Genomic DNA, 24,514 nt, shown 5'->3' with positions numbered 1-24,514 from the left:
GTATTGTCATTGTGAATAATCTGTCATTTTAATTGATTGAGAGTGGTATTAAATAATAAGAGGATAAATTAAGTTCATAATTATGAGTTTGATTCAGTTTGCTAGTAAAGTGATTGTTGATCTTGGTGGGAAGTGGTCCGTCAGCATGATCCCCTGTTTCTCGTGTACGTCTAATTCCTGAACGAACCCAAACCAATAAATCACCAGCCCTGAACCAAACCTGCACGGACATATAACAGTAGTCATACAATGAGCACATACATATTTTCTACCATGATACTTTTGTGTATACGTATAATAAAAGAATCTGCTTAAAATTGCTATTGACCTGTTAGTGTAGCTCCAAAATTGCTCGTCCAGATACTTGTTGTGGTTGAGCTCGTCTCCAAAAGATGCTTTGCTCTCTATCCAGTTCACAATGTGACCATTCACTGCAATAGGTACTTCAAGCTTGATGTCTGGCGTCTTGTCGTAGCCTCTAGAGCTCAAGTCCCTCTCGTCTGTATAACAAGAAATACTGTATACCTAGAGTATTAGACGCTGCAATGGCCTCCAATGTATGTAAGTACAGTCATATAGTTGTACTTGCATTGCAACCTTATTAGCCTCGAGTGAGACTAGGCCGATTTTAATCGGCCTGGATTCGAGGCTACAACCTTATGAGCAGTTACACATGAGTTACACCAAGTGAACTCTTGGTTACACATATTCAGTATACACACTGTACTGTTAGATCGTCACAGCATTTGGAGATCAATTCCAGCAACATTTCTAAACAGAGGCAGATTACTGTAATCTGCTCCTCACTCTAAGGAATGAGGTTGAATAAACTGTTCAAGTCTCTTTTTGTGGCTCGGATGTATATCGTTCAGTGTAGCCAGTTCTCTATCACAGGGGTCGAAACCGGGGGTCACCGCCTCACTTACGAGACCAAAGTCCCATTCCCCCTCATGCCCTTTGGTCACCAAGGCAGTGGATACCCACGTCCCTCCAGGAGTTAGCAGCTGTAGCTTGTGACCGGCTAGTATGTCTGGTCCCAATATAGTCTCTTCTAAACGTCCGTCAGGGTAGAGGGTCAAGTATCGGAGGGGCAGTCCGAGTTGGTAGTAGCGTACAATATCAGAGCGGTTCTTGTGTGTGTACCCAATAGGGCTGTCTTTAGTCAGCATGTAGTAGATGGAAGACATGGCAACTCTCACACTCGTGGGGATGCCATCCATTGTGAGTGTGTGCGAGGAAGCGTACGTTCTTCCGAAGTACCCTCCTTCAATGTGCTGCTGTAACTGAAGCTTCTCAATCACGGAATTCTTGTTCATTTTCACTGCTCTTCAATATTACAAAAAGCACACATTTAGGTTCACACAAAAAGATAATTACATATTCATCAATATTATTCATGATTACAATGACATAATAATTTAAGGTGGTCCACTTGACATTCTCTTTAGGGGCGGCATGAACAGCTTCACGATATCCCAATGTTGAGGGTACAGTGATTGCATGAGTTCTTCAGTTCCCATTGTCATGTCGCAATATTCAAACCCTGGGCTAGCAGCCTCGCTGGACAGGCCAAAGTCACACCCCCCTGGCCCATCAGTTGTTAAAACAGAGCCAATCCACACACCCCCTGGGGCAAAAAGTTGTAGCTTCTCTCCGGACAAAATCCCTGGCCCTAAAACACTTTCCTCCAATTTTCCATCTGGGTGGAGGAAAATGAATTTTATTGGGAGGCCTAGTTGATAGTAGAGCATCACATCGCACTCGTTTTTGTGCAGATATCCGATTTTTCTGTCGTTGGTGAGCATAAAATAGATGGAGGTCATTGTCTTTCTCTGCACAGTGCTTCCATCAGGTCTGGTGATGCTGACAGTGTGAGGTGAGTTGTAAGTTCTCCTATAGTAGCCACCATCAGGGTCTACCAGCTTCTCCAGCTGCAGGGTCTGGATTATTGCATCCTTGCTCAATTCCATCTCAAGAAGAGGTCAAGGTGCAAAATAATATTGAAGTCTACCAACTAATGGAGTAAACACATTCCTCACACTGTCCATGCCACCCTATTGTGTAATACTACGTAACTTACATGTACATCTAAGAGAGCTATGGTTAAACTACAAGCCACACCTTTGCTATAGGGGTTTTAGCCAGAGCTCATGCAGCTAGGGGTTTTCCCATTATGAAAGCTATAAGCCTGAGTAACTCTGCTAGGGGTTTTCCCATACGAGAAGTTGTAAAGCTACAAGCCAGATATCTTAATTAGCTAGGTTACGTTACCGACTCACCTAGGTAGGGAATTCTCAGCTCCTTAATTTTCTCCAGCAGTAAGAATTCGTACTGATGTCCAACAGAGATAGTGACAGTTGTCAAGGATTCAATCAACTGACAGCTGGTTAGATAGATTAAATCAGAAGCACACGAGGATATCTCCTCACGTGCTCCTGATAATTATAAGTGAAAGGATACTGTTTCAGGTTTTCCCCAAGAGGTCCATAATTGGTGTCAGTCAGAATGCACTATAGAGATAAATTTTATACCTCTAAGGACGTGATACATTTTATACTCACTTGTCTAACTTGATGTTGTAGGGCAGTGTCTTGTATCAAGTGTGGAGACTTCACCCATTGGCTCACTATACTGCTAGCAGCTGTAACGCACACGCACACAGTGAGGAAGTGAGCACTTTCTCAGTTCCACTTGATACTTACCTGTTTCGACTGGGATCAAATTGTTCCTCCGAATGTGTTCCTCCAGAATCATCCGTGCAAATAATGCCGGTGAGAACAGAATCTAGAACATACATCATCAGTCAGATACAAGATAATTAGGTATGATTGTACTTGCATAAACTCCTACCTCATTTGCCATTTCCAATAGCAATGATTCTGAGCTCTCTTGGCACGCATTCCTGCTCTGATACCTAAACAGCAAATATAAATAATGTGTAGAGTCAATTTTTACTCACTGATCATAGTATTCCTTCATTGCCTGCCGGTGAGCGTGATGCACTTGTTTGGTATGTTGCTACAATGGTGAACTTGCTATATAACAGTGCACATGTTGATTTCCTCTCACCTGGTATCGTTGTGAGTAGATACTCAATAATGTCTCTTGCGGAATTCTGTATAATTGGTGTGTTAATTTGTGAGCATAAAGCAACTCACAGAGGGAATTTCTTAGCTAGTAGTTGTAAGCAGTCTCTCCTGTACTGCTGTGACTCGATTATCAGAGCTGCATCTTGGTAGATTTGCATGCAAATGACAGCTCTTCTTGCAGCCATCATTAATTCACTTTAAGCCGGCCATACCTCGAGATTTGGTAGTATCATAAATTAGCCGCACCTTGACACATTCGAGGCTAGGCTGATCACGAGACTAATCACATGGGTGGGTTAGGAGGTGTGTGGGGGGTATAATTATAACTAATTAAAGGTGGGCGTTTCTCAGACCACAGAGAGTAAAAGACCGACCATACGATCACAAGCATCTCGTGTGTTGTGTCTGGAGCTGTTTATTATAGTTGAAGCTTGAGTCTAAACAAATGCCAGCCTACTTCAGCAGGGCATGCATGAGATCGAGAAGGATGAGATTGAGAATGACCACCACTTTGCTCAGGACTTTGTAGCTGGGTGGTTTGGAGGTGAGATTCTGTAAAATTGGAATCTCCCCATCTAGCATATCTAGAGCTAGCTTATCTTCCTTAGAAAATGGCATACATAGAATCAGTATCAAATGTCTTCAGTCTAGCATGTCAATTGTATGTTTAAGTTATTAGTACTGTGCAGTACAGTAATAGTAGTGTGGACTCAAACGTTTCAATAGGGTAGTGTGGACGCGAACATTTTAATATTACTATTATAATAGGAAGTACGAATACACCTAGTGTCTCGTGTGCCAGTCTGTTATAACAGTTCCCTAATTCTACAGGTGTCACTGGTTTGGTGGCAGGGCACCCGTTTGACACGGTCAAGGTGAGCGAGCATCAGATTTAATATTAATTTAAGTGGACACATTTTTCTCTTGAATTCCTTTTTACAACAATGAAGTCACTATATAGATGAATTCCTTTTGGAATCTTAGTTTGTGACTACGCCAAATTAGGATCTCAGGTTGCTTCCACTTTTATTAATGTGTTGTCATTGTTACTTTGAGCACAGTCTCATGTTTATGGTATACCTTTGATGATATTTATCATACAAAATACCAGCTTTTGTTGTTGTTGCTCGGTTACTTTGTACCTTAGCTGCCTCTATGTATGTGGTAGTCATTATGATATCATGAGCAACCCCCCCCCCCCACACACACACACACACACACACACACACACACACACACACACACACACACACACACACACACACAAACACACACACACGCACAGGCCAGGATGCAGCTGGATACTGTACCTCGGAAGTACAAGGGTACCATCAACTGCTTCAGTCAGATCATCAACAAAGAAGGGGTAGGTGTTGTTATCAAATCATAGACACCTTGATTACTTTACACCTTGCCTGTGTTAGTGTTTATGCATGGTGCAATTCAAGGAATTATTCTCATACACAATGTACTACAGTAGACTCACTATCCCGGCCCTCTGAAGTACGGCCACCTCGATATACCGGCCATTTGGTTTGGCACGGAATGCTAGCTAGATGTTTACTGCACAAAACTCACCCTGCCACTCGCTATTCCGTGTACTGGCCAGTGCTGGCTGCCCCAAACAAGATTTTCAATGTAACAGGCCAGATATGACGTTTTGGGTGTGGTTAGGCAGATTACACTTAAATAGAGACTTAAATAGAGAGCAGAATGATTCATTATCCTCGAGGTATATGTGCAAAATTGGTCATTAATTTCGAGCCGCGGCTATTTCCCGAAATACAGCCACCTCGCTATTCCGGCCAAGCTGCATGGTCCCAAGGGTGACCGAATTAACGAGAGTCTACTGTATAGTACTAAAGTGAAACCTTACAAAGTTAATTTTGGCTGTTATAAAGAACAAAGGGATTTTTGTGTGCATTAATTGTTTATTTTGGGACCTGGTTTCCTGGCATTTAGGTGGCGGATTCCACTGCACGTGGTTAATTTGTTTTACAGGTGCTATATCAGGGTGTCATACAGGGGAGGGAAGGGAAGATATCCCCCCTCTGGCTCCAATTCCCCCCCCCTAAAATTTGTATATCAGGTACTACTTGTATGACTGAGTGCCCATAGCCGGCAATGTTACATACATACTAACAGCAGTTTTAGATATTACATTGCCATCGGTCATTGACTGGACGTTTACCATGCATGTGTCCAGTCAGTATGACCAGGCACAAATGACATTTGACTATGACCATACAGTCAATAAAAATTACTGTAACAGGGTATTGAAATAGTAGTTGACCTTTTTTTAGCACAATATTTCCCCTTCTACTTCAAAATCTGACAACCTGCTAACTAATATCAAATATGCATACTGCACACATAATCTGCAGGTGAGAGCTCTGTACAAAGGCATGTTCTCTCCAATGATTGGGATGGCTTTCATTAATGCTATAGTGTTTGGAGTCCAGCACAACATGATGAGAAGAATGGAACGAACTTACCTCAATTCATTCATCGCCGGCGGCATAGCTGGAGCTCTTCAGACTTTCATCTGTTGTCCTATTGAGCTCATCAAGCTGAGAATGCAGGCACAAACAAATCCGATTCAGCTGTTTGAAATCCACCATGTTGACTCGCAGATGGTGTACAAAGATCCCTGGGACGCTACTGTGCAAGTGTACAAGAAGGCGGGTCTCCGGGGGCTGTACAAGGGGACCCTGATCACCATGGCGAGGGAGGTCCCAGGTTTTGGTTGTTATTTTGCTTCCTACGATTATCTGTGCAATTTGTCCATGAGGATTTTCAAGAATGAGCATCGAGACACCATACACCCGGTCACCCTGTGTCTTTGCGGAGGTATAAGTGGAATCAACACATGGATTATGTCATATCCCGTGGATGTTGTCAAATCAAGACTACAAGTCGACGGCATGTTTGGCAAAGAAATTTACTCCAATTCAATAGACTGCTTTAGGAAGACGTTCCACGAAGGAGGTAAAACAGGTTATGGACGATACTTGATGTTTTTTAGGGGCCTTAATTCAACGATGGCCAGAGGTTTTATTGTGAACGCAGTCACATTTCCCACAGTCGTACTAATACTACGCTACTGGAGGAAAGACAGCAATAACTGAGCACTATTTTTTTTTATTTATTCATATGCATTTTGTATAATTATTATAATAATGTGTGTGTTTGTAATGGTATGATTTAAAGGTTTTTGTCAAGTGCGGCTAATTACCGAACTAGATTGGTGCACGCCCATGGAATGAGGCAATCAGTTTGTTATCGTTTATGGAATCTACCACAGAAAAAAAAGTTAGAAACAGCGAAGAAAGATGGGAGAGATGAGACTAGTTGCAGCTCTCTGCTTTTTTCTCACTGCATTTACGGTATGTATACATTGCACTCACTACATGAGATATACAATAGGCCAGGTATATAATGCATGTAGCTAGTCTGCTAGAGAATAGCTGCAATGAGTATGCACTATCTAGCTAGGAGCTTCTGTTATGAAGCCAGTGATCTACAATACTTAATTGTAGTACCTAGTACTGTATTGGTCTATGAGATCATTAGATAATAACCTGAGGATATTCTCTGGTACCAAAATTCATATAGATCTATAGGAGAAAAATTACGGAAGACGGCTCAAACTAAGCGCCAGCGCGTACACACAACAATGTGAGCTTGCATGGCTTTCTCTGTGCAGGTACTAGTGGAGGCAAGGTATCAATTTAAAGTTGGAATACTCAGCTTTCAAAATCCCTCGAATACGGATTCAAATGGACTGAGCTGTGATATCGGGGAGACCACTTGCGAGTATACATTTCGTTTCTGCTTGAGCCCGGTACCAGGAAATGTTAACTGTGTCCTGGGAAGCACTATCACTGGGTCCAGTTATATAGTGGGATCTCCACATACATTCACCCTAGGACAACCACTCATACCCAATACAGCCTTTTCAAACCCTATCGTCTATAGAGCTACAGATGTGATATCCAGTGGTGCCATCCCATGGACTGTAAGTTTTTACACGAATTCTACATAATTATTATTGGTCCCTCCAAATGCAGTGTTTGGTTTTAGGGTGTGTCAAGTATATTTTAATTATGTGCCAGGCGGTTAAAGGTGATTGCATGACATTGTGGTGACCTCATTTTTGGCAGCAGCCCAGAGTTAACACAGCATAGGCGAGGATCATTGTAAATATTTTAGCTGGTATACATGTAGCTATGCAGCCGACATGTATGGGCAGCTTGAAATAATTAATGAATTCGTGCTCTGTCCTTGGCACAATTATTCAAACTGACACATAAATTTTCTCCTAGATTAACTATGACTTTAGGATTCAGATCGAGGATTACGACGTTATTTCCAACGATCTTGTCGACCGAATTATTTTACAAAGTTCAATACGTCCATCAGACGGTCTAGTAGACGCTACTTACACGGGAACTTTCAACAAGGTCTCCATGAGAGTGCAGCTGCAAGTGGTGTGTTTGGACAATTTCTATGGAGATAACTGTTTCACAGAATGTGTCCCAAGTAATGACGCAACTGGTTACTATAGCTGCGATAATGATGGGAACAGAGTGTGTTTGGATGGCTACACCGGCTTGCCAAACTGTCTTGATAGTGAGTGACTGTCCGTGGTGTGTGCGTATGTTCCATGTGTGTGTGCGCGTGTGTATGTGTGTGTGTGTGTAATACATCGATATTTATATATGTCTGTTTATGATTTTTAATGTATGATTGTTGTGTTCTTGTCGTGGTGTCATCTTGAAACTAAATCTCCCCAAAACACCAATACAGATAGCTGCTCTCCTGCTTGTGTCAATGGTGACTGCATTGGGCCCAACACTTGCAGGTGAGTTTGAGAGTTGGAGCTGGAGCTCTGTAGAGTCCACCGTAAATATATAATATGTAACGTTAAGTTGCAGATAAGGGGATTATTATTAGTACAGGAAGTATATATAACTGTTACATGACTGTACAGTGTATATATACCTGGTGTATAATATAGCTATGGCTCAAGGTAGTCACTAAAAATACAATAATGGCACAAGATTTACTAAAAAGCTAGCTTGATTACTAATTAAAGTACGGCGTAATTGACTCACCTTGCAGCTAGCATGATGTTTTGACTTTTATTGAATTGCACGCACTGTATTAATAATTGTATTAATAATTGTATTGTGCAGCTGTTCTATTGGTTGGACTGGCACTGCCTGTGACGTGTGCATACTTGATCAAAATTGTCGTAAGTTGATCATTCAAGTAGATCAGTGCAGAAGCAGTGCTAAATATAACAACTGCTTTTGGTGATTTTAAGGCTTTGAAGTTTATTTAACCTGGTACCGTTGGAATGTGTTATCTGTTAGTGGGCAGTGTGTGCACTTATCTCAAGTAGGAGTTATAACCACAATATAATAATAACCACAATAATTATTCAGAGCTGGGACCATCACAGTCACAAACCCCGTATCTTAGCAAACTTTGCTGACTACACGTATTTTCACTAGTTGGTCAGCTCTAGCAGCTGTGGGTGGTGGCCTATGTGTTTGTTTTCTTTACAACATGTTGATCACACAATACAAAATATCACAGTCCTTGTTTAGATCATCACCTGATACTAAATTGCCACCAGCTAATTAGATTCACGAATGATGTGCATTTTAAAATCTCAGTGTAAACAATGATATCATAAATTATACTCTACATGTCAATAGCAAAACTTAACCACCCGTTTTGTATAAGCTCTGCTTGCAAAAATAGTCAATTCCACACCAATATAGATCAAGTATTTTGTATATGTAGCTAGTCTGAATGTGTTTTTTGTTTTTACAATAGAATTAACGGCGGCCAACTGTGATATAATATAAGGCCAGGTCCCAAATGTGTGTGCAAAACAACCCTTTAACAAAGGCCACCTGTATACAACAGCCAAAACCTTGTTCCAGGTGTCCATATTTATAATCAAAGGGGGGATGTACATGTACATCTTTGCACTCTATAAAGCAACAAACCTACTATTATATTGTTTTCTCTCCTCTACAGCTGCTGATCGAGCCACCTGTACTGTACCCGGAGAGTGTGAATGTATCCAAGGTTACTCGGGACTTCTGTGTCAGAATGACGATGATGTATGTGGACACACCTCGCCCTGTGCCAACGATGCCACTTGTAACAATGCCGGCTCCAATGACTACACCTGCACGTGCCCCTCAGGCTATACCGGAGACACCTGTTCAGAGGAAGTGGATGCATGTGTCGTTGATGCTGATGCACCACTACCTTGTCAGAATGGAGGAACTTGTACGGTTAGTAACTGCATGGCGCATTATATAGATGGTTCTAATCAAAAAATTAATTCTAGATCTACGATCAGTATCTTGTGACTCTGAAGTGTGTGTGTAGGTATTGTTAATAGCTGCATGGTCCTATTAAAGAGTACAGTTATCATTGAGCCTCCATAAAAGTATGCTATTGTTTGCTGCACCATTTCATTTAACCCACGTTCTATCAAGTCATATAATGTATATAGTCACTTAACTCCTGCGCACACACACACACACACATAATACACGCACACGCACACGCACACACACTCCCACAGGCCACTGGTCCAGGCACATTCAACTGCACCTGTATGACAGGCTGGACTGGCTCTACCTGCAACACCAACATCAATGAATGCTCTCCCACTCCTCCCTGTGTACAAGGCAGCTGCACTGACTGCACACCTACCGGACCAATCCTCTCAGACCCAACAAATCCGAACTTTGTCTTCTGTCCAAACGGCTACATATGTGAATGCCCTGAGGGCTTCTTTGGCGACAATTGTGAAGTGGATGTTGATGCCTGTGAGCCGATGCCGTGTCAGAACGGAGGTATGTGTGTGGATGTGGTGGGTGGTCCTGGATACACGTGTGTCTGCCCCTCTGGGTACACTGGCTTGGACTGTGACTCCGACATAGACGAGTGTGCCTCCACCCCTGGCCTCTGTCGCAATGGAGGAACTTGCACAGTGAGTCGGAGTAATACATGTATGTATAATTATAAAAGTGGTGTACGTGCTAATTTAATACAATCTGCTGTGTACACCACATGCATGTATTAATTTGCAAGATTAAGTGTGATCAGAAATACTGGTGTGATGCTTGTGTATTGCAATAATAATACAATGTATATTAATGTCCTACAGAACGGTGAGGGCTACTACAACTGCAGCTGTCCGAATGGTTTCCAAGGCACCAACTGTGAGATAGATATCAACGAATGCCTCACTGCCAACTGTGTTGAGAACAACACACTGTCATGCTTGGACGGTCCCGGAAACTTCACCTGTCACTGTAGATCGGGCTACACGGGAACTCTGTGCGATGAAGAGGTGGACCTTTGCGAACCACACCCTTGTAACAATGGGAACTGTACTAGGAGTTTCAATGATTTCAGTTGCTCTTGTTTCACTGGGTTCACTGGAGTGGAGTGTGATATGGACATAGACTACTGCACCAGTCCCGACGTGTGTCTCAATGGAGGGACCTGCGTGGATGGGGTGAGCCAAACACCTGTATTATAAGATTTTGCACAAGTGGGTGAACATCTCCTGCCTGTTACAAGAATACATACAATGTGTTATGTTGTGCATAGTGTGCTATTATGGGGTGCCGTTTGTGTCAAAATACTGATGATAAAAACACAAGGTTTTAGTTAAACATTTGAGGGTATTTAGCAAACAACTGAGGGTATTTAGCAAAGGACTGAGGGTATTTACTAAACAACTGAGGGTATTTAGCAAAGGACTGAGGGTATTTACTAAACAACTGAGGGTATTTAGCAAAGGACTGAGGGTATTTACTAAACAACTGACTAATCTGTAATCTGTAATCTGTAATCTGCTCCTGGTATTAGGGAGGTGTGCAGGGCACAAGGTTGTGCGCATGCACAGTGTGCACGACTTCTTCTAGAATTCTGTAGCTATAGCTAGAGCTCTACTGTGCCCAGATGAATTCACACTCTGTTAAGAGGAGTAGACAAACGCCTAGTGTTGACCTTGACTCAAATGCCTTCCATTATTTGCTAAATCCCCTCAGCCATTTGCTAAAGTACTCTCAGTCATTCACTAAATGCCCTCAGTCGTTTGCTAAATACCCTCAGTTGTTTAGTAAATACCCACAGACATTTACTAAATATCCCCAGTTGTTTAGTAAATACCCTCAGTTGTGTACTAAATACCACCAAAACCTTGTGTTTTTATTTCAATATTTTGACACAAACGGCACCCATATTATGCTATTTCCTCATCATCTTAAATGCTATTTCCTCATGTTTTTGTGTGAATCACTGTGAATCACTATAATTAAGATGATGTACATTGCTAAAGAGAAGGCCTAGCAACTAGATGTGTTTGTATACAGGCATGCATGTCATTGTGCACCTTAGGCAATCTGTTTACAAACAATGAGTGCTTGTACGGTTACCAGTGATGGCTCTGATGTAACCACGTAATGTGATTATCCTCTTCTAGTATGCTCTACCCCTACACACCATCTACAGTGCATACCTTAACCCCTACACTTCTTACAAAACCCCCCCTCCCCGCATACACATGTTCGTGCGCAGTACAAACCTATAACCTACGTAAGCTTTTCACACACAGTTCATACAGTACAAACCTGACCCCTACACTGTTCACACATAGTACACAACCAACATACACACACACACACACACACACACACAGCTAACGACGTACACGTGTGAGTGTCCCTCGCTCTTCACCGGGCAGCAATGTGAGACCTCGTTCAATCCGTGTGAAGCATTCCCTTGCGGTGGGGGTCAAGGGTGCGTCATCGAGGACAACAGTTACATCTGTGAGGACTGCACTATTTTAGCGGAGAGTAAGTGTTGACTGCAGAAAAATGTATACATGTTATTAGCTTAAACATACACTTATGTACGGTGGCCCTGAGCGCTACTCTAGTTGGTAGTTCATACTTGATAGTTCAAATGCGTAGTTGGTAGTTCGCAGTTGCTACTTGATAGTTCAAGCACGTAGTTGGCAGTTGGTAGTTGGTAGTTCGCAGTTGGGAGTTGGTAGTTGGCAGTTGGTAGTTGGCAGTTGGCAGTTGGTAGTTGGCAGTTGGTAGTTGGCAGTTCGTAACCTTTAAACTTTGCAACAATAATTAGCCTGCTTTTAAATTATGATACTGGCACCAATATCTAGCTGGCCTAAGTCTAAGACGGTAATATTAATCTTATATGTACACATCTAGGTAGGGAGATCATTTCAAGTCTAATCCTCATGTACCTATATTCCCAGATCCCAGCAGGGAGGGGGGAATTATAGAAACAGGTTTTGCATGGCACTTTTAGATTCTATTGAGGCTATTTAAAGTTATGGTTAAAAGATTAGAGGCAGTGCAAAGATCTATATACAACATTTGCTAACTGCAAAGTTTAAAGGTCACGAACTACCAACTGCCAACTCCCAACTGCGAACTACCAACTGCCAACTGCCAACTACCAACTGCCAACTGCCAACTACCAACTACCAACTGCCAACTACCAACTGCCAACTACCAACTGGAGTAGCACTCAGGGCCACCGTACTTATGTGATTGTGACATTATACATGTAGTACCATAATTATTATGCATGTATACATGTATGTAATGTATTCATTCATTCACCTTTCAGGTTCAACCACACCATTCAGTGGGTGTACTCCATCCATCATTGACCCGGGTGCTGCCATAGGTACAGGTAGGTCTCTAGATTCCAGGAGACATCCTTAGATTCCAAAATGTAATTCTAAAAATGTTGTTAGCGATTTAGAATAGATTTAGAATACAGTGTTCGTCATGCAACAAATTGATTTCACTGTGTGGCTATGGATGTTTTGACCTAACATTGCCAACTATTATATCCTCCAGGCAACAATACCACCCCTGACAACGTGATCGTGATTGGTGGAGTGGTTGGAGGGTTGGTGGGTGCCGTTCTCCTCCTACTGCTCGTTATTGCCATTATTGTCTGCTGTGTCCGGTTCTGTGCCTGCTGTCTGTCCGTCAAAGAGACTGAGACAGGTCAGGGCTCTAATATACATGTACGGCATGCAGTAGCTAATTAAAGCCTACATGTACATTATGTACACCGTACGCTTGTCATGTGATGTACAGTTTATGTAGGTTTCGTCTTATTGAGCGCAATATTCACATGTTTTGTACATGTGCATTTCTTGTTATGGACTGCCCCGTCCCCCATCTACATTACTTATAATTATAACGGACACACTTTGGGAACAAAAGTTTTAGCTATTATACACGGGATGGCCATTGTTGCGGAGTTAGTGTGTACACATGCAAACAGTGCATTTGGTGCCTAGGGGGTCTTTTATTTTGTAGTTGGCATTATTTTTCTTCAGAGCGGTATCAAAATGTTACAACGAACCACGCTGCTCTTAAGTCATCTTGTTTTTTGAAACTACGTATCTCTTCCTACCCCCCACAGAGTCCGACTATCAGACACTTCCTCGGAACGCTGCCCAACATAACCCTCTCTACCTCGGCACCAGCACGCTCCTTAGCAACGTATCAGGAACTCTACGCTCTGCCTATGGGACCACCACCCCCAGAGTCGAAAGCCCCACCCATAGAAACGATCCTACTTACGAACGACTCGGAGATTCATCTTCTTCAAATGAAGACAACCTCGGCCCATTACAGAATCCCATGTACGCACTCTCGCAAGTTGCCCTGGAGAAGAGTGGTGGATACCAAGCACCAAATGTTCCACCCAGAAACTCGAGCGGTGTGTATTTGACCGATAATGTTTCGTATCTCCCTGTTACAGGTGCTAGCAATGGACACTACGAGACAATACCTGCACTTCAAAATGGCCAACAACCTGTCTTTGTGACGTCTGGAAAATACGATAGTCTAACAGAAAAAACTCCAGCCAAAGAGTCCTCTTTTATAAAGTCTGGAAAGTACGATAGTCTGGCACCTGCCCCACCCATTAACAAGCAGAAGTCAGCTGGGAGCCTTGCTAGTACTGCTGAAGTGCCACCATCCGTTGAAAATCCGTACGTTCTTTCCCCCAGTCGTGGAGCTGCCCCTGAGCTAACAATGGCCCCAAGTGTGAGGGGTGACGATTACGCCATGTTGCCCCCGATGACTGCATTTGCCTCGTTGAAGGAGGAAGCAAAAAGTGAGAAGAAAAAGAAGACTACACCACAGGAAACCGTCTCGGAACACGAGATTCCCGCTGTTAAAGAGAACCCTTACGAGTTTAGCTAAACCCCTAATGAACTAACAATTATTTTCAAGTTTGCAAAATTAATTTATTTTACTTTTTACTCAGCATGGCACATTTTACAATACAGTTACAAGCTCGAGTGCTGTAACAAGTTGGCCTTAATTTTAAATTTTACTGTCTTAATTACTGTGTGTGTGTGTGTGTGTGTGTTACAATTGCATGTGTCTATGTGTTGTGTGCATGGCTAAAAATTATTAAATATTCAAGCAGTGCTGATTTATAGTGATTGTGACAAAACTCAAGAAGAAACAGATTCAGAAAACTGCAAGTGCAGGAATTCGCATTGTGATAAATAGAGTTGAGTGTAGATTCAAAAGTTTATTAGTTAGTGGCCAGCAGTGGCTTTCTTTCCACCCTCTCCTGGTTACCATGGGTAACATTTACATGAGAGCAGCAACTCGCAGGCTTATTTCGAGCCAGGTGCAATGACCTGTATAAACCAGGTAAAAGCAATATGTACACGTATGCATATACATAATACGTGATAATACCAAGGGCGTATGAAGAGAAGAGGGCATGCAACTACAATTAATCTATCCTGTTATAAATGGGCGGGATCTTATGTCTAAAATAGTAAAGAATGCATTGCATGTGCACTGTTTTTGTGCGTGCACGGTGAAGATATACGGAAACTTACAGAGAAAGTAGCTAAGCTATAACATATACTGCAGATTTGTAGCTCTCTATACTAGTATAATAGTAAAAGATGCTAACAATGCTCAGTGACACTACGTACTAGAAGCAACAAGCCAGAAACTACAAACTTTGAGTTGCTGCTGCAAATCCTTCGTTTCTTTGACTCCTGTCTTGATGTAGCAGGTATAGCAATCATAGTGTTAAACTACTACGACTCATAACTAACAGGAGATGTTATACAAGAGAGATAAACGAGCTAATGGAAGAAAGTAGATAAAAAGTGCCAACTCAGCGGTTTGGAGTTTTTACACAGAAAACATAAGCTCACGTGAATCTTAATTAATCGTGACCAACCTCCTCTAGTGGGCGGTTGGCTAAATATATAACATATCCTGTTGACTCATCAATAATATGACACACACACAGCATACATTGTGAGTTGCATGCCCTCTTCTCTTCATACGCCCTTGATAATACTATGTCAGGCATAAATTATAATTAGCGCTAATTCTTAATTAGGGCCACGCTTCTTTCTCAAACTATGTCACAGTTCACAGTTCAGCAGACACTAATCCTGCACTCCCAATATCCCCGAGTTATGAACGATTCCTAGCTTCCTTAGCATGATATGCAAAATATATATTATTAGTGAGAGCCTAGATTGTTGGACACTATAATACTAGACCAAGGGCGTAGAGAGAGGGCATGCAACAGCTTGTGAGCAAAAACTAAAGGGGGTGGTGGAAAAGTACAGTCTATTAATAGATTTTGTGTATACAGTACATAGTTGGTTTTGCTCGCACGTAGGGTCGATGGTCTGTTGCACGTCCTCTCTATTTTTACACGCTCTTAATTATACACACAGTGATATACTCACAAGATGAGAATGAATGGAACGACGAGGGAGGCGGCCATGATAAAGAAACAGAGTCCGGGATGGATTTTCACGGTGATTGGGAACAGGGCGTTGTAGATCACTGATGCTAGTAGGGTGCACACGGCCTCGATTACACTAACACCAGAGAACATCACTCCTGTGGGGAGGGGAGGGGAGGGGAGTGTATTGTGTGATGTGTGAGATGTATGGGGGTATACATGAGAGGTGACAAACTATCTTGTTCATAATGCTAAAAGAGTTTATAGGTATAGTGACTTAAAATCTTCTACACTTCTACAGTTCACAACAACGTACGACACTAATTCATTAAAATTTATGATCTAGAACTCTTTCTGGTACTACAAACACTAATGAAAGCACTGCGGGTGCTGATGCCTTGGTAGAGGCACCTGAACATTGGCGTGCAACATTTAATATGCTGCATGGGGAATCTGGGGCAAAATGATCAACCATGATGGTTGCTAAAAAGGATGCCAAAATGTAATTAATGGCTGCTATATGGTGCAGCTTTTTTCAGTCTCTTTTCTCACTCTTGCAGCTACTAATAGCTAGCATTCTAGTGAAGAGTTCCCTACTAGGTAGATTTTGGGCTGTGGGTGCATAAGATATACAGTTCATTTAGTCTAGAGAGTAGATTACCACAAATGTGTGAGTAGTTGTACTTAAATGTAAATATATTTTGATTGGAGCATTTTTAAGAAATGGTGTTGATACCCATATGTAGATGAATGACTGAACTACAACATATCCAAAAATGTTTCCATGGAAACATAAGGTGGTGGGTTTGTGGTGATTAATAGAACAACAGCAAATTGTTATAGTGGGTAATCCGTTAGAGTAATAAAATATGGGGGGTGATCAGTGCCAAAACCTCCGCTCTTTTTATTTAGTACTAAAATCATTTGCATAGTGAAGTTCTACATACAAATGACGGCGCTCTCTCTTATTTGCATGGTGAAGTTCTACATACAAATGATACTACTCTCATTTGCACGGAAGTTCTACATACAAATGATACTCACGTTTACACGGTGAAGTTCTACGTACAAATTATACTCTCATTTGCATGGTGAATAGCCTCGATTCCAAGCCGCTGAGAAAGGGGCTGGAGTCGAGGCTACATGGTGAAGTTCTACATACAAATGATACTCTCATTTACATGGTGAAGACAAGTTCTACATACAAAATGATTACTCTCATTTGCATGGTGAAGTTCTACATACAAATGATACTCTCGCATTTGCATAGTGAATTTGCTAGACTGGAACCTAAGAAAAGGCTCAGGGGAGAGAGAGTAATCTTTAATTTTTAACTCCGTTACTGGACACGCCCACTTATGTGACCAAAAAGGATTGCCACATGAGCGGGCGTGTCCAACATGTAGTTATAACGATGATATGTTAATTAAAATGTCCGTCTATACTATATAATGTTAATTGTGTCCTCCCCTGCATATATGCCGCTATATTTGTACAGTTGTCCTAGGGGCATGCGTGAAGAATGTCACGCTCCCACAAGTCCTAACAACTCGCGTGCCCCCACTCACCACTCACGCATGTATACTATTTCTGTTGCTACGTATATATATAGCCTCGAGTATAAAATACATTTCTGACGGTCTGGGATCACCCATGCACACATTATGTAGTTAGTGGTTTGTTCTCCAACCAACCTTCCCTTTTTCATCCGAGCCCTTCCTTAGATGAAAATGGGAGTGGTTTCAAGTCAATTGAGAGTGTCATTGTCAAAGCTTATCATTTGCCATGCAGCGTTATTTGTATGTAGAACTTTCATTCGTATGTAGAACTTCACCATGCAAATAAGAGTATCATTTGTATGTAGAAAATCACCATGCAAATAAGAGAGAGCGTGTCATTTGTATGTTGAACTTCACCATGCAAATGAGAGTATCATTTGTATGTAGAACTTCACCATGCAAATAAGAGAGTGTCATTAATTTTGTATGTAGAACTTCACCATGCAAATGAGAGTATCATTTGTATGTAGAACTTCACCATGCAAATAAGAGAGAGCGTGTCATTTGTATGTAGAACTTTACCATGCAAATAATTTTAGTACTAAATAAAAAGAACTGGAGGTTTTGGCACTGATCACCCCCCATAATAAAACACTAACCTTAAACAGCTAAGGTCTTAGACTTTTATCACACAATAGTTTAATGGTTTAGATATCCTGGCCATCCCTTTATGGGTCTTACATATGCTCACAGTGTCTATAATTCATGATTTACCGGTTTTTAGGTACACTTTTGGTTAGAGTAATATCTTCTGAACATTTTATAGCTTAGCTTTAAAAGTTATCTGGTAAGTTTACAAATAAATGGGCTACATTTTGATACCAAGAACATCCTCTATGCTTATTCCATTGTTGAGATATCACTGAAAAACTACATATTCTACTATTTTCTACTGTTTTGATGACATCACAAGCTGCTAACCACAAATCGATGACACTTTAATTAACCACGTAAGTGGGCGTACAATAACTGTACGCCCACTCTAATTACATGATTGTGTGGTTGATTAAAGTATCATTGGTTTGTGGTTTGCAGCTGCTGATGTCATCAAAACAGTAGAAAATAGTAAATTATGTAGCTTTTCAGTGTTATCTCAGCAATGGAATAAGCATTATAGGATGTTCTTGGTATCAAAATGTAGCCCTTTTATCTGTAAACTTACTACAGAAATTTGAAAGCTAAGCTATTAATTTTTCAAAAGTTATTACTCTAACCAAAAGTGTACCTGAAAACCAGTAAATCATGAATTATAAACACTGTGAACATTTGTAACACCCATAAAGGGATGGCCAGGATACCCAAACCATTGAACAATTATGTGATGAAGTCTAGGACCTTAGCTGTACAAGATTACTGTTTTATTACTCTAACAGATTACCCACTATAACAATTTGCTGTTGTTCTATTAATCACCACAAACCCACCACCTTATGTTTCCATGAAAACATTTTTGGATATGTTGTAGTTCAGTCATTCATCTACACATAGGTATCAACAACATTTCTTAGAAATGCTCCAATCAAAAGATATTTACATTTAAGTACAACTACTCACACATTTGTGGTAATCTACTCTCTAGACTAAATGAACTGTAGTGAATGGACATTGGACTATCAATCTACCACAAGCTACATTGTATGGTTATCAGGAGCTGTAATCTGCTCCTGTTGTCAACATCATCAAAACCACACTTGACTCACCCAGTTTTTCACTTGTAACTACTTTTGAGAGCATGGACCTCAGGCAAGGCACCACACATCCCCTTAGGGCTCCTATCACAGGCACTGCATTGAACAACACAGGTGTCATAATTATGGCAACTTCACACAGTACTGTACTACCATTTACAGCCATTCAGAGCACAATGAAATGTACATCACTATTGTCAGGAGTGTACCGCTATTGTACACATGTAATGCAAAGTGAAGCACCTTGTAATAACTACATTACAACAAGGTACCTTACATGTGGAAAATTTAGCTATTAGGGTGACCTTATAATGAGTTAATGGTGCTGTTATTAGTAAGAACTCACCAATGTACATGGTCCAGTTCTGGGTGGCTACTCCCATGGTAACCAATGCAGCAGCACCTGATATTAGACCGACTAGGACAATGATACTATCGTGTACCTTAAAGTACGCCAGAATAGGGAGAATCAATAGACAGGCAGCACCGTTCATGAGCACTTTTGCCGCGAGAAAATAGCCAACCAGATCAAAGTTCCAGCAGAGCGGTTTTCCAAGCGAATAAATAATGACTACATCTGTAATCCCAAGAAAATTAATCTCAACAACAAAAAAGGTTATAATTAATACAGCTAGTTTCCAGTTGGTGAAGAGAAGTTTTAAGAATTGCAGCAAATTGACTCCTACTGCTTTCATATGACGACCACATTTCCGTAGCTTGCTGTTATAGTTGTTGCCATGGTAGTATTGCACCTGTCCACTCAAGCGAGACCTCCTGTTGCTATGTGTGTTGAGGTGGAGGGATTCTGGTAGAGCAACTGTTGTATACAACAGCACACAAATGTAACAGCCAAAAATGCACCAAAACGGGCCCAAAAACGAATCTGTTTTCTGTGCCCACACTCCGCCTATTAACAGACTAAGAGTTGCTCCGAGATATGTCATTGATTCCAGTATCCCAATTTGTCGAGTTCTTCCCGGACTAGCACTCACATCTGAAACGTATGAGTAGGCTGCAAAATTCAAGACGGAGTAGTTGCCATAGACACCGGTGCATAAAGCCCCTACTAGAAGAACGTAAAGGGGTGTGCTTGGGATGTAAATGACCAATAGAATAACAGCTGTGTTCAAGAGTGCACCCACTGTAGGAAGTGCAATGAATAGCCTTCTCCCAACAATGTCAGAAGTACTGCCATAGATTACTGACAGGAGAACCGTGGGCAATCCAGTTACAACGTTGATATACAATATCCAATGTGAGGTATCTTCTTGTAGCTGCTCTTGCACCGAATCTGATATGTTGCTGCATGGTGTGCTGTTTGTGTGCCTTATTGTACAATTGGCATTGCCATCACAAATCCTAGTGTGGAGAAACACTTGCAGGGCTGAGTACGAGAGGAACTGAGCAAACATGAAGACTAGAAGGACTGGCTCCACTGTGAAATAGACTCTGGGTTGGTGGAGTACCCTCCACGCTTGCTGCAAGCATTTAGACATCTTTAACTCTACAGGCTAGCTAACCTAGAGCCACTGTTTTCAGATTACCATGATGCAACTCACGTGGCCGGTTGAGGTTGTGATGAGCTCCGCCCATAATTAATGAAAGAGGGTGTGGTCGTTAACGGATGTGATTGATGTTGTTTTTTTAACCTACTGCTTCTGGACGTTGTGATCTGCCACTGTAAAGTGTGTTGTAGTGAGTTTTGAGCGACTGTGATACCATCACATACCTTACTAAAGAAGAGTGGACACTCTATGGGACGGAGAGCACTCTGAGAAGTCGGCAAGAAGCTTTGAATATCATAAACTGTTTGACAAACATTTCCACCCCTCAATTTGCTAATTAGTGAGAGATGGCTGATGAATTAGAACTGGATCTGGACAGTATCATTGAAAGGCTGTTAGAAGGTCAGCTCATAGGATTATAAAGTATGTATTTGACATTTCAAAAGACATAGTGCTAGTGTATAAATACTCAAAGGGTACACAGCAAGAGCTAGTGCACCTGGCTCACTGTGCCTGGGAGGTGTCCTTTGTAAGTGACTTTTACTATATCAAGCCACACTCGTACTTGTTATCGTCTGACCAAATATCTAATACACCGCTGCTAATATAGTACTCATCTGATTAAGACCCCCTGTGATGAATGCCCCACCCCCTAGGAAGGTAATAAGGTACACACGTTGGAGAAATTTAAATGGTAGAGGTCCATTTGATGTAATGCAACGTATTCGTTTCAAAAATAACAAGTTCACGTACTGTTGTGCTGTTTTGTTTTCTGTTTTGCTTGAGAATACTGTCAAAGTTATCAAAACGTGTTTACCCCAGCAACACTCTTAATACATCACTACCGCACACACCTTTTAGTTCGTGGCTCAAAAACCATTAAGACAGTGCAGCTGACAGAGAATGAGGTACGTAATCTTTGTCTTAAGTCCAGTGAGATATTTCTGAGTCAACCGATCCTGCTGGAACTCGAGGCACCCCTCAAGATATGTGGTGAGGAGCGGGCAGGCAGTGTTCATCTTCATTGTGTATGCTTGCGCCTGGATGTGTCTTTGTGTGGGGATACTTGTGTACATGTACTTGTACTTGTACAGCATAATTATTGTATCTTATCTGCTACATAATCTGATGTTGTGTACGTATGGTACGTGTAGCTATAGTCACACACACACACACACACACACACACACACACACACACACACATCGTTTGTGATGCAGTTTTAAGGACATTTTTAGCTGCAGTTTCAGTAAAAAATTAGCCGCGGCCGTTATTCAAACGTGCTGTCGTCAAGGCAGTAATTGCACGTCGTTAATGACGACGTGCAATTACTGCCTTGACGACGTGCGATTACTGGTACGCGATTAATCACTGTACGCATCACAGTGAATAATAGGACAACATGCGATTAGCTTAGTAACTAGTACCGTACAATTGTCTCATATACACATAATCCCTATGTTATTACAATAACATTGTATGGAATAACATGCATTGCTATAGACCTTTGTATTATTTACCGTATCTCTAAATAAGAAACGAAAATGTTGTTATCAAAACTTCCTCTTTACCTCCCCCTCCCCCTCCCCCCCCCCCCCCAGGAGACATTCACGGTCAGTTCACTGATCTGCTGCGACTGTTTGAGTATGGTTGCTTCCCTCCCGATTCCAACTACCTCTTCTTGGGCGACTATGTGGACCGAGGCAAACAGAGCATGGAAACCATTTGTCTGCTATTGGCCTATAAGATCAAGTATCCGGAGAATTTCTTCCTCCTCAGAGGAAACCATGAGTGTGCCAGCATCAATAGGATCTATGGGTTCTTTGATGAGTGTAAGAGACGGCATGATGCGATTACATAATTACCTTTTGTTAGGTGCCGCTTGATTGCCCATACATGTAACTTGAGTCTAGATTTTTTCAATTTCAAAAGTAAACTTGTATTCTGCTCTTTGAGAGCATCAACATGTTATGTTTTTATCAAATATGTGTGTTTGGGATCAATGTTTAGAAGAATACGAGGCTGTAGACTTGCATGTTTGTACTCCACAAAGGGAGTAACTTTGAGTTTATGCTTTTCTGTTTGTGCATTTCTGTATCTGTTGTACAAGTAGTGTAACCATGGATTTATTTTGCAGGCAAGAGACGGTACAATGTGAGGCTGTGGAAGACCTTCACGGACTGTTTCAACAGTTTGCCAGTGGCTGCACTCGTCGATGACAAAGTGTTTTGTTGCCATGGTGGTAAGTTATAGGTCACTTCTCAATATCACGTAATAATTATGGTGTTTTGTTTTGTGATTCAGAGGGGATAAAGTTTCACCCTCGTACCTTTAAACTAGGACTTACATGTATATTCTTGAAAGTTTGACAAGTTCTGAGAACTGTTTTAAGAATTGAGTACAGTAATTACATGAATATGTGAATTGTGCAGTGGGCATATAACGTCACCCATGGATACTATAATAATATTGGCTATCCTTTAGCTTATTATTATGCCTGTCATATGCTGCCTCCTTTGTTGTGTGTTTACTTGTATTGCCCCCACAGGTTTGTCACCAGATCTACACGATTTTGACCAGATTCGGTCGATAGCTCGTCCCACAGACGTCCCGGACACTGGCCTCCTGTGTGACCTATTGTGGTCAGACCCAGACAAAGACATTCAGGGCTGGGGGGAAAACGACAGAGGAGTGTCCTTCACCTTTGGGTCTGATATTGTCACAAAGTTCCTCAATCGTCACGATTTAGACTTGATATGTCGAGCACATCAGGTCAGTGTGGATACACTGCATGTGCATTCTACTCTGTATACAGTAGAACCCCACTACAGCATCTGTCTGTTGCATACTTATAATAAACTGTGACAGTTGTGCCTTTGACATGCCAGTAGTCATGGGCTGTAATGTGTACAGTGTGTGTGGGAGAAAGATGGTTAAAAGATCACATGACCGTAACAAAATAAAAGGGGGCCTGCTCCTCTAAACATTTGATATTCTCTCACTATTTCAGGTGGTTGAGGATGGCTACGAGTTCTTCGCACGACGGCAGCTGGTGACTCTGTTCTCAGCACCCAACTACTGTGGTGACTATGACAACGCGGGTGGGATGATGAGTGTGGACTCTAGCCTCATGTGCTCATTCCAGGTGAGTGCACGAGCTTAATTGATCTTTCTGAGCTTTTTTCCAGTTAATATGTACTGTAGTCAATTCTACGTAGCTTGGTTATCATCGAATCATCGATCATCCTTTGACCTATATACCTATAAGAAGGTCATCTTTTATAATACAGCCAGGTTAATGAAGAATAAACTACACCTAGAGTGGCTTAGGGTCCAATCAGTGATGCTTTTTCATGCCGTGTAGTTTGTGCAATTTGTGCACCTTTTTCAAGTGTTTTATTGTTTTATGGAAAGAGTACATGCCGCACTTAAGTTTTGATTAAGACCAAGATTACTCGGTATCTCTTTCTCTATTCTCTGCAGATTTTGAAGCCTTCTGAGAAGAAAGCCAAATATCAGTATTGCGGCCTGAATTCGGGTCGACCCATCACCACCAAAGCAGCCTCTAATAAAACCTAGGATCACCTCCAAATGACGCATGCCCCATAGTGTTCTAATGGTAGACGTTTTTTCATTATGTATAATTATAATTCTGTACTGTGACGTTCACAAGTAGTATGTACTGTATAGCGTTAGGTATGACTTGAAATAATTATAAATGCTCCTTCTGCGATATATTTTTTGTCCTGTTTTTTTACTACACAATTGTGCACTGCTCCCTGTTATCTTATGTATTGAGTCTGAGTTGCAAATAATAAAGGGGGAGAGACAGATGAGCCCCT

General features: G+C 41.5%; 5 protein-coding genes across 5 annotated transcripts; 3 read left to right on the top strand and 2 right to left on the bottom strand.

Moving 5' to 3' along the window:
* Positions 1 to 9: 9 nt before the first annotated feature.
* Positions 10 to 3,314, bottom strand: LOC135348913 (CDAN1-interacting nuclease 1-like). Its single transcript, XM_064547304.1, has 10 exons — positions 3,159 to 3,314; positions 3,070 to 3,115; positions 2,960 to 3,018; positions 2,851 to 2,914; positions 2,703 to 2,784; positions 2,562 to 2,641; positions 2,461 to 2,510; positions 2,280 to 2,347; positions 329 to 500; positions 10 to 220 (listed from the first exon to the last, which is right to left on the bottom strand). Exons 1-10 carry the CDS (start codon positions 3,275 to 3,277, stop codon positions 94 to 96), a joined length of 867 nt encoding a protein of 288 aa, XP_064403374.1. The 5' UTR covers positions 3,278 to 3,314; the 3' UTR covers positions 10 to 93.
* Positions 3,315 to 3,418: 104 nt separating this feature from the next.
* Positions 3,419 to 6,310, top strand: LOC135348908 (mitochondrial basic amino acids transporter-like). The gene is made up of 4 exons (XM_064547296.1): positions 3,419 to 3,633; positions 3,921 to 3,964; positions 4,375 to 4,455; positions 5,474 to 6,310. The coding sequence occupies exons 1-4, from the start codon at positions 3,558 to 3,560 to the stop codon at positions 6,215 to 6,217; spliced, it is 945 nt and encodes a 314-aa protein (XP_064403366.1). The 5' UTR covers positions 3,419 to 3,557; the 3' UTR covers positions 6,218 to 6,310.
* Positions 6,311 to 6,322: 12 nt separating this feature from the next.
* Positions 6,323 to 14,624, top strand: LOC135348767 (neurogenic locus protein delta-like). The gene is made up of 12 exons (XM_064547084.1): positions 6,323 to 6,475; positions 6,796 to 7,107; positions 7,415 to 7,721; positions 7,899 to 7,953; positions 8,288 to 8,346; positions 9,144 to 9,406; positions 9,703 to 10,113; positions 10,291 to 10,644; positions 11,833 to 11,989; positions 12,789 to 12,854; positions 13,025 to 13,177; positions 13,602 to 14,624. The coding sequence occupies exons 1-12, from the start codon at positions 6,422 to 6,424 to the stop codon at positions 14,387 to 14,389; spliced, it is 2,979 nt and encodes a 992-aa protein (XP_064403154.1). The 5' UTR covers positions 6,323 to 6,421; the 3' UTR covers positions 14,390 to 14,624.
* Positions 14,625 to 14,640: 16 nt separating this feature from the next.
* Positions 14,641 to 20,721, bottom strand: LOC135348850 (proton-coupled folate transporter-like). Its single transcript, XM_064547208.1, has 4 exons — positions 19,514 to 20,721; positions 19,180 to 19,263; positions 15,922 to 16,078; positions 14,641 to 14,838 (listed from the first exon to the last, which is right to left on the bottom strand). The coding sequence occupies exons 1-4, from the start codon at positions 20,661 to 20,663 to the stop codon at positions 14,730 to 14,732; spliced, it is 1,500 nt and encodes a 499-aa protein (XP_064403278.1). The 5' UTR covers positions 20,664 to 20,721; the 3' UTR covers positions 14,641 to 14,729.
* Positions 20,722 to 20,779: 58 nt separating this feature from the next.
* LOC135348903 (serine/threonine-protein phosphatase PP1-beta catalytic subunit) lies at positions 20,780 to 24,476 on the top strand. The gene is made up of 7 exons (XM_064547287.1): positions 20,780 to 21,074; positions 21,534 to 21,665; positions 22,274 to 22,504; positions 22,810 to 22,914; positions 23,221 to 23,444; positions 23,683 to 23,817; positions 24,156 to 24,476. Exons 1-7 carry the CDS (start codon positions 21,020 to 21,022, stop codon positions 24,249 to 24,251), a joined length of 978 nt encoding a protein of 325 aa, XP_064403357.1. The 5' UTR covers positions 20,780 to 21,019; the 3' UTR covers positions 24,252 to 24,476.
* Positions 24,477 to 24,514: the final 38 nt, after the last annotated feature.

This window comes from Halichondria panicea, chromosome 15 (genome assembly GCF_963675165.1).
Source record: "Halichondria panicea chromosome 15, odHalPani1.1, whole genome shotgun sequence".
Classification (NCBI taxonomy): Eukaryota; Metazoa; Porifera; class Demospongiae; order Suberitida; family Halichondriidae; genus Halichondria; species Halichondria panicea.
This window is presented reverse-complemented; position numbering and strand designations above follow the sequence as displayed.